Source organism: Phalacrocorax carbo, chromosome 25 (assembly GCF_963921805.1).
Source record: "Phalacrocorax carbo chromosome 25, bPhaCar2.1, whole genome shotgun sequence".
NCBI classification, from domain to species: Eukaryota; Metazoa; Chordata; class Aves; order Suliformes; family Phalacrocoracidae; genus Phalacrocorax; species Phalacrocorax carbo.
Window position 1 is genome coordinate 4,675,818 of NC_087537.1, and position 9,460 is coordinate 4,685,277.

At 52.8% G+C, this 9,460-nt stretch overlaps 1 protein-coding gene across 1 annotated transcript; it reads left to right on the forward strand.

Annotated features, from left to right (window-relative positions):
* Nucleotides 1–3,674: 3,674 nt before the first annotated feature.
* Nucleotides 3,675–4,010, forward strand: RPRML (reprimo like). The gene has a single exon (XM_064473674.1). The coding sequence runs from the start codon at nucleotides 3,675–3,677 to the stop codon at nucleotides 4,008–4,010; it is 336 nt and encodes a 111-aa protein (XP_064329744.1).
* Nucleotides 4,011–9,460: the final 5,450 nt, after the last annotated feature.

A 9,460-nucleotide genomic window follows, 5' to 3' on the forward strand; every position in this document is an offset into this window, starting at 1 on the left:
TTGGGTATAAACCTGGACATCGCAAGGTGAGGGAAGTGCAGCTTTGGGTCAGATAATTTGGACCTGATTTTCTTCTCACTTGTATTGTTTTTTCCTCTCTGTGTTCTCAGAAGTTGCTTCTGTACTGAGCAAGCGGGAGGCGGATCTACACAAGAATTGTCCCCGCTGAAATGCCGACCTGCTTGGGGGTGCCTCCCGCAGGGGTTTTATAAACCTCTTGCTCCCCTGCCATACCAAGGTCCTTCTCGGCGATGGGGAAACTGAGGCACTCAAAATATGGGCTGGGGGGGCAAAAGGGAGAGAAGGGCTGTTTCCCTGGAGCCCTGGGCTGCTCCCCCCCACCAGGTGACAAGGGTTGGGGACAGTAATGGATCATCCTTGGGTCAGGACAATCGAACACAGAGAAACACCGGCCAGTGCAAAAACGAGCTCGTGGGGGTGCCGAGAGCTGCAGCCGCAGCCTGGTGGTGCCTGAAGCTGTGGGGCGATGTGCAAGGCGCTGTACAAGAACCACAGCCCCACGCCGCGAGAGACGGGGATAACGGCATCCGCCCCAGAGCCGTGCCGCTCTCAGCCAGAGATGACGGTGTTTGTGAGGGTGAGATGGAGCTGGGGACTCAGCCTCAGGAGCTGGGGACTAGTCTTGGCTTTAAAAGACGGTTTGAGGCCTCTTTGCTGCCCCACTCAGCCTCACGGTGTCTGCGGGATGCTGCTGCCCTCCCGCGGCTGCGTGGGCTCCGCTCAGCGGGGGAGCGTTTTCATCCTGGGCTCCAACTCCCTCCCCAAGGCTTGTTAATGAGGATTTGGTAAAATGGACTAGGAGAAGCCTGTCAAAAAGGGCTGCACCTTGGCTGGGACATCAATACAAACCCCAAACCTGCTTTCTCAGGGTGCTCTAGGTCTCGCCCTGCTCCAGATCCCAGAGCCAGCTCTCATGGCAGACCCTATTAGCCAGTTTTAGGGTACCCAGATTCATGCTTTTCCTGCACGGGTCCTTCTCTCGCTGCCTGCGTGGCCCTTCCCTGCTGTGCAGGGGTCTCTGGCCATGTGGCAGCCTGTCCCTGTACCCCGTGAGCACGCCTGATGCTTCATGGAAGGGACAATGAATTTGAAGTTTCTATAGAGAGAAATGTGGGGGCCCTGCTCGGCTCCACACCCCGCCAGATCCAACCTGCTGTAGATCTCGTAGGCCCTCTTTGCTCGGGGACCCATCCTGCCAAGCAGCTGGTTGCTCGAACTAGCAAGTGCTGCAGGCTCCAGAGGGAAACACAGCTCTGGGTGTCCTGAAACTCCGAGCCCAGCATAAACTGGGGTGCTCCAGCCCTTGCTTCCAGCATGGTGCAAAAACTTTGAAGAAAAGGGAAAAAGTCACAAAATGACGTATTTGACCTGCCTGCACCCACCTGAGCTGTCGTCCTGCCTGAGGACGAGGATGGCATGAACTTAATTCAGCGCATTTGGACTGAATTTCCCTGCCGACTGCAAGAAGGTGCTGCTTGTCCTGAAAATATCATCGTGCTGTTAACTCCGGGCGTTGTGTAATAGATCATGGGATGCTCTGGGTGTTGGAGTCCCTGTTTGGATTAAGGCAAGAAGCAGGCAGGGGTGTTTGAGAGCTGAGCAGCCCCACGGCCCTGGTTGCCCCATCGCTGCAGGCTGTGACGGAGGAGCGATGGGTACAGCAGCCTGAATCTGTGCTCGGGTGTGCGGGGAGAGGAGAAGCTGGAGCTGGAGCCACCAGAGGGAGCAGAAACTCCTTCAGTCTGGGAGCAAGGTGGGAAGAGGAGCTCCCACCCACGCTGGGGCACGGGGGATGCGTTGGTTTCTTGTGGGGCTTTTTCCTGGCCGTCAGGTTAAACACGAGTAGATGCTCTTGTTATATCAGGGCTTTCCACCTCCCTCCCGCAAGCGCTTCTGCTGCAAACTGCTCTCACAGAGCGGGCAGCCCTTCAGGGAGAGAAATGCCGCCAAACAAGGAGGAAAAAGCAACAAGTAAAACCCAAACCAAACAGTTTTTGAGCCCCTAAAGTCACAGCAGCAGAACAGGGACACAGGTCCCAGCTGCCTAAAAGGAAAATCGATTGACACTCTCTCTACTAAGCCGCCCTCCATCCTCAGCCAGCCTCACACTCCTGCCTTTAGCTGCAATTTATCAATTCTTATTTAGGTTTAGTAAAATCCCCTTTGTGGGCTGGGCAAAGAAAGCAAGCCAAGATGTACACAGATAAATCAGGACAAGGTCCCCACATCGTGGCTCAAGAGTGATCCCCTGTTCTATGCCACCCAGACACGTTCCCAGGCAAACGCCACGGGGCAAAGCCAGGACATGGCAGTTCCACGGGCACAGCCCTGGGACGGGCAGGGTCGGGACTAAACCAAACATGGCTGGAACACCCTGACTTGTGCTTTCTCTATGGGAGCTTGCACAGACAAGGAGAGGGGAGAGACGACGAAACTTCCCCCAGGAATCCCTCAGTGGGGCTGAGGGCCCCGAGGGAGAGGGTCTGCGATGCTCCAGCCCTGGGTGCAGCAGTGATGCTGCTGTAGGACCCAGAGCTGGGGACAGGGCAGGGAAGGGGTATCAGGCAGAGATCAGGGTGCAGCATCACTGTGCTCCCCTTTGAAGGGGCTAAAGGAGCAGGAGGGGGAGAAGAGGGAGACAAAGGTGCCCAGGGAAGAAACCCCCAGCGCGAGGAAGACAAGGATGCGGAGAGGGTGGATGGATCCAGCTCTCATCTGGAAGCACAGGACAGGCATCACTGAGCAGAGCTGGGGTGGACTGGGCTGGTCTGGGCCAGCACTGCTCTAAAGAAGGAGTGGGTGGCACAGAGCAGCAACCGGGGATCGATGAGAGCAGCACTGACCTGCAGCTCACGGGGGTCTGCGGGGGGGACGACAGGGACCTGCCATCAGTCCAGGGCAAACACCCACCTTGCGGACTGGTTTCAGGAGCAGGTGGGGGACTGGAAGGAATGATGAGTTAGGTGCCGCTCCACAGGGCCTTAGGGGTCAGTCCCTGCCTTGGGGTGGCAGAGGGGTGGGTGCAGGCACCCCTGGCAGGGCACAAAGGGGGGGGCACACGCGTGGGGAAGGAGTGGGCAGCCTGGCTGAGCGTGGAGGGGGAGGAAGGCGGTCCTGGGGGGAGGCTGGAAGGGGGTGGAGTTGCTGTTTTTTCTTTGAACACAGTGAAGACTTTAGCTTGGAACTTGCATTTGTGGAGCTCCCAGCCGGCAGGAATCAGCTCTCCCTCCTGCGGGAGAGCCCCCGGCGAACGGGCTGCGCCGCTCCGCTGCCCTGCGCTTCGGGGTGGCAGCTTCGGGGCAGCGGCGAGGGCAGGAGGCATGGGGCGATCTTCGGCTGTCGTCTTCTCCCCTGTGCCCCCTTTGCCTTTTCTCTCTCTCTTGTTTTGCTTGTCTGGGGGCTTGTGCTAACGCTGCCTGAGCCAGGAGGGATCCAGAAACAAGCCACCCCTCGGCTGCATAAATTGGCTTCCCACCTGCTCGTAGCCTTGAGGAAGTTTCCCCTCCATCTGAGGTGTCGTGAGAAGAAGAAAGGCAGGAGGTGGCTCGGAGCCCGCTGGCTTGCGGCACCAAGCCCTGGCATGTGAGGGGTAGGCAGGGGGACAGCAAGCTTTCCTCTTGCCTTCCCCGGAGATTCGGGATCACGCATAGACCATGAATGGATCCTTTTTCAACCAGACTCTCCTAGGCCAGGGAGCTTACCCCAACAGGACCCAGGGCTTGGGGATGCTCATGGCCTGCTGCAACGGGACCGGCTCGGTGCTGGCGACCGACGGCGGCTCCTCAGTCCTGGCACCTGACGAGAGGAGCCTTTACATCACACGGGTGGTGCAGATTGCTGTCCTCTGTGTCCTCTCCTTGACTGTGATGTTCGGCATCTTCTTTCTGGGCTGCAACTTGCTCATCAAGTCGGAGAGCATGATTAACTTTCTGGTGAAGGACCGAAGCCCTTCCAAGGATGTGGGAGCTGCAATCATGGGACTTTACTGAAGCCACCGGGCTTTTGTAGGCAAGTGAACTGTCTGGACCTGGTGCTGAGATGCAGATTCCCATGTGTTTGGGGCAGCTGGGGGGAGTGGAAAGGCGGGGAGGGGTGTTCTACTATGTCTGTGTCCATGGGAAAGCAAACCTGCGCTTCCCAGTCGACAAACTGTTGTGGTGAATGGGGAAGTCCCCCCAGAGTTGTATGAAGCACAATAAATGACCAGCATTGTGTTGCATGCAGAAATGGCTTAAGTTTTGCATGAAACTTGCAGAAACAGTGATAACGTGCCGATCTGGACTCTTTTCTGCTGTTACCCTGGATACCACTACCTGGGATTTAGGGCTAAAAAAAAAAAAAAAAAAGAAAAAAAGAAAAAAAAAGACTAGAAAAAGATAAAAAAACAAACTAAAGGGAATGTGGCACGGACCACATCTTTGACCATGGGGCAGGGGAAGGGAAGTGCTGTGTGGGTCGAACAACAAACTCTGCATGCTACAAAATGTGTCAGCCTGTTTGCATTTCGGACCTCAAGCATGCATCTTCTGGTAGAGTTTTGTAACGGGGAAAGCATGTTCTTCCTTATTTTTCTGAGCTGTCCTGTTAAATAAACTGGTATTTTCTTCTTTCACACTATGCTGAAGGAAGAAAAGAGCCCAGATAAATACAAAAAACCACTCTAACCCCAAAACAAAAGCATGCTTGTTTTTGTACACGACTGCCTTTTCCCCAAGTGCTATATTGTTACAGTCCTTGAGGTTTTTGTAGTTTTTTGAAAACTGGTGGCCATTCAGGAAAAAAAGAACCTATTTCAAAAGAATTTTGTGTTGTCTTCATTTCCTTTCTCTGTGTGTGTGGAGCGCAGGTATTTCAATCCTAGTTCCAGATATAATAATCTCAGCTTCTCACTGAACTCTAATTAGAGAGGTTTCTTTACAGCAGAAACTACCATACATTTTTCGTGGGGAAGTATCAGCAAATAAATTCATCAGGAACTACGTATTTCAAGCTTGCGTTACACACCTGCACAGCACCAAAGCAGAGATTCATAAAGATGCACTGAGCGCCTCTTGCAAAGCAAGATTTCAGCCTCCGAGTTAAAATCTCCGGCTCTTCTGATCCTGATGAGCTGTCAAAACTAAATTATGTGTGAGGAGGAGGATTCCTGACCTTTGTTCTGTGGTGGAATTGCTGCTCTGTCTGTGGGTGTGAGATGGAAATAATTTGAATTTTGTTGCACCAACAGTATTCCTGCTGGGTCCACTTCTGTAGTGGGAAAGCAATCCTGGATACTGGAGGGGCTGATGCCCTGATCTACTTGGATGTAAATCCAGAAGAACAGCTCTCTGCCCTTCCCAGAAGAAGGAACAAGATTAGAGTACGTCTTGTAATTAATCAATATTTGCTTCTTCAGGGTTCCCACAGGGTATTGGTGGACGAAACCCAACGCAGAGCAGGACTAGGGCAGCGCTGTCACTGGTTGCTCCCACTAACCTATTGTCTGTAATGCCTTAAGAGCACAAAGACAACGTGGCAGCGGGACCAGAATTTGGGATTCAAAGCTCTGAAATGTCCCGTTGGGGCCAGTGAAATGGCAGAACAAGCAGGGCTCTGATTTTGATGAGCAGATTGTAGGTCTCCATACCGGAGCAGCCTCTCAGCACAGAGGGTTTGCTGTCCTGCTGGCAGATGTAAAAGTGGCTTCACACAGCAGCGTGGAAGGGGATTTTGGTCCCTGCTGCTGAAGGGGGGTGGTATGGCCATTGATCTCCTTGCATATGAGTGCAAACCGCTCCCACTGTGGGAGCACAGCCTTGTCGTGATGTCAGGGTGAGATGCAAATAACCCCAATGCATACGATGACCCAGCTCTGCAAGCACTTAGGAGTGTACTTGCATGTATAACCTAAATGTGTAACTGCATCTTCAGGTCACCGTGCTATCAGAGGACAGCCCAGATGTACTCACTAAACTCCCATCCAGCTTCTGCTTGAAGCTGGCATTTGGTCCCTCTTGCCAATCCATCCACCAGCCGTGGCCCCAGCACAAGGGAGAATTCAGAGGTGACAGAAGAACCCTTCCAGGGTTAGCAATGCAAGCAAGGCACGGGAAAAGGTGCTAATCCAAAGAAAGTATCAAAATCACCTTAACTCTGACCTGTAGCAATGCCCTTGGTGAAGAAGCTGGTCAAATGATCTCAGCTGTCCCTACCTGCTTTGCCCTGCCGGGGCCGTGAGAGCTGGCGTGTCTGTTGAGGGGTCCTGCTGCCCACTGGGGAAACACAGCTCTGCAATCCCCCATAGCCACCAACTTGCCAAGTGTCCTTAGAGGCCACATCCAGGAGTGGGGCGTGGGGATCTTCATCCCTTTTGTGCTGCGGAGTCTTCCAGAGGAAAGGAGAAAAGTCAACCACAGCATGGTCAAGTATTTGTGAGGCGCAGGAGCAATGTAATGCCCCAGAAAGCAGAGCTGGGCACCTGCTGAGACAGCTGGAGCTTGCTCGGGAGTCAATTAGGAGAGGGAAGACTTTCCACATGGCCCCTAGGGGCAAGAGCCCAACTTTACATGGGCTTATTCTTCCTGTAGTTGTGCAGTGTCTCTTTCATGCCCACAAGGGCGATGCCTACGTTACCAGGTCGTGTGGACCAACAGAAGAGGGTCTGCGGAATGAAGCAGCTGGTGGGCACCGTCCGTATTTGCCATGGTACATGGCATGTGTCCCCGTGGGGTTACTGGGCTTCTGTCTTGCTTGCAGTGGGTTTGAGACACTTGCACACAAGTCCCCATCCAGTTAGGTTCCCAATAAAAGGCTGATTACCCCACTGAGAGGAGGAATTATCTGGGGGAAAGAAGATCTCTGGAGGATTGATGCCACCACTGACACAGCAAGGGGAGGCCAGAAGGAAGGCAACAGAGGGCTGGCATGGTGAGGGAACCCCTTGGGTTAGAGATTTCAGGTCTAAAGACCCCCTTGAGGTGAAGCAGTTGTTGCTGTTTCAACCGCCCTGGTTCCTTCCCCATCCTGTTCTCACAGAGCAGAGGCCAGTGCAGGTCATGCCTGGTGGAAGGGAGGGTGCTGAAGGCACCACGATGCTCCCCCGATCTCAGGGGAAGAGCTGCTATCTCAGACCCTGAAAACCCAGCTGCCCTGCCCCAGAGGCACGAGTCCTGCAGCTGGAGGATCAGGTGGTTACTCCAGGGCTTGCGTAAGGAAAGCAGACCGTAATGGCTCTTTCTGCTGCCTCTCCACTCAAATAACTACATTTTTTCATCTCACACCTACTCATTTAGCTTAAGCTCACAAGTGGGTACTGGCTCCCAAGAAAACTTCAGCAGTTTTTGTTTTTTGAATGAGGCTGGTTTAATGTTATTTTTATTTTTTTGTTGTTGTTGCTTGTAGCACGTTAGCTTCCAGACGGTCACTGGGGTGCCAGGAGCTGTACAAGTATAACGGAGAGGCACTGCTGGCTATAAAGTACAGCAGAGAGACAGAGAGAGAAGGGTCATGCACTTAGATGGATCATCACATCAGTGTCTGAGTGAGGACCAGCCATCAAGTCTCATTTAAAATCATCTCCTAGCAGTGGAATACAAGATACCAATGCAATCCGGTGGGACTGGCTACACTGGTCTGAGCCACTGGTCCATCTAGTCTGCACCCTTCTCTGAAAACAATCATGATTTTAGGCAGTACATCGTCAGGCAAGTTATCCTACTAACGGGGAACTGCTTCTTGACCCCCGCCAAGAGCAACCTGCACTGGACCTTCACAATCCTCTTTCAGGACCAGGTCTCTGTCTCTGGGCTGGTCACCACTTGTCACAACTCTGTTCCAGCTAGAATGTCTTATTTCTAGACAGAGAGCAGGGAAACAGCAGAGAAGGGCAAGTGTGAGAGCATTTCCCCCTGCTGAGCAGCCTGCCTGCAAAGAGAAATCCTCTATCGCTGTAATCACTGATTTTACAATTGGAGATATAAAAAGGTAGCTCGACCCACTGGGGAAAACTCATCAAGCCTGGTCATACAGTGCTGCCTGCAGTGGGGAAACCCCAAGTCCCAGACGATATCCACCTCCTTCTCCCTGCCCTGGAAGTCTTGGCTGAGGACAATGAAAGAGTTAAACAAGATGAGACAGACAAACAGATTAGGGGGAAGGGAGGATCCCAACCTGAGCCTGGCACCAGATGTACTGGAGCGCGTGCACCAAACATACACAGTGTTTAATAATTTCTGAGAATTGCCATGGTAATGAAGCACAGAGTCAGGTTGTTATGGTAACAGCTTTTTTTTTTTAGGCAGGGAGGCATTACCCAGGTTGTAACCTCAATCCAGACTGAACACATTTCTGAGAGCCCAAAAAATAAAAAGAAGTAAAATAAAATCAGATTAGATAAGTAGCAGTTTCCTGTCTGTCGTCTGGCATTTCTGGGCTTGTGCCATAGGTAGGTGGAGAGAACCAGGTTGTTGCAGTCACACATTGCCCTGAAAAGCCTGGGGAATGGCTGGAGTGGATCTCTGCAGGTCCAAGATGGAGTGCTGAAGGGGGTGAGGAGCTGGACCCCTCTCATGGCTGGGTCTGGGATGCTCTGCCACCACCTGGTTTCCCTGCTAGCCTTCTGGCCTGGCTTCAGGCATGTCCCCAGCTAGCTAATGGGATGGACACATGCGTCTCTCCAAGCGTATATGCCCAGGAGAGCAGTCACGGACAAGCCCTCATCCCAGCCAAGCCCAAAGAAGGATGCTGTGATCCCAGTTCACAGCCTGCCTACAGTTACCTGCATCCCAAGCGATGAAGGTCCCAAAGCTGGTCTCCAAGATGAGGCAGGCAGTTTGGGGGCTGGAAAGGAGGTAACAGACCACTTTTCCTAAAGCCATATGACACACCTAAGAAGAAAACACAGGTTTCCCAAGCTCCTGGCAAGGTCTCCAGGCTGCTGTACTCCCCTAAAGGGGCACCCTTCAAGCAAGAATGGAAATCTCCTGTATCCCCCTCCTGCCCTCCTATCAATGGACAAAAAGCACTTCCATCTCCCCTCCCAAGCCAGCCTGTCAGGTTTGTACAGCCGATCCTCATACTGAATTTTAATTTAGTGTTGCTTAAATCAGCAGCTTTGCAAGCCCGTTTTCTATTAAGGAAGCTGAAGCAGTTCACGTAGGGGTTCACTTGGCAGAGTGATGGCTTGAAATGTGCAGCGCAATTATTCAGGAGCATTGCTCCATAAATCCCCACTGCACACCCAGTCACTCCCTCTGGGGGGGGGAACCACAGCCACTCAGTGTGGTTCTCTTTGATGGGCTCTGAGAGAGCCATCAGCCTCCAGATAAAGCCTCTGTAGTCCATTGGCTCTGCCAGAGAGGGACAAGTCGATGCCATGAGCGTCAGGTACTCAAGGGAGAACTGAGGCCAAACGATGACAGAATTCAAGAGCCAGGATTGCCTCACAGCTTTGGAGACTTTG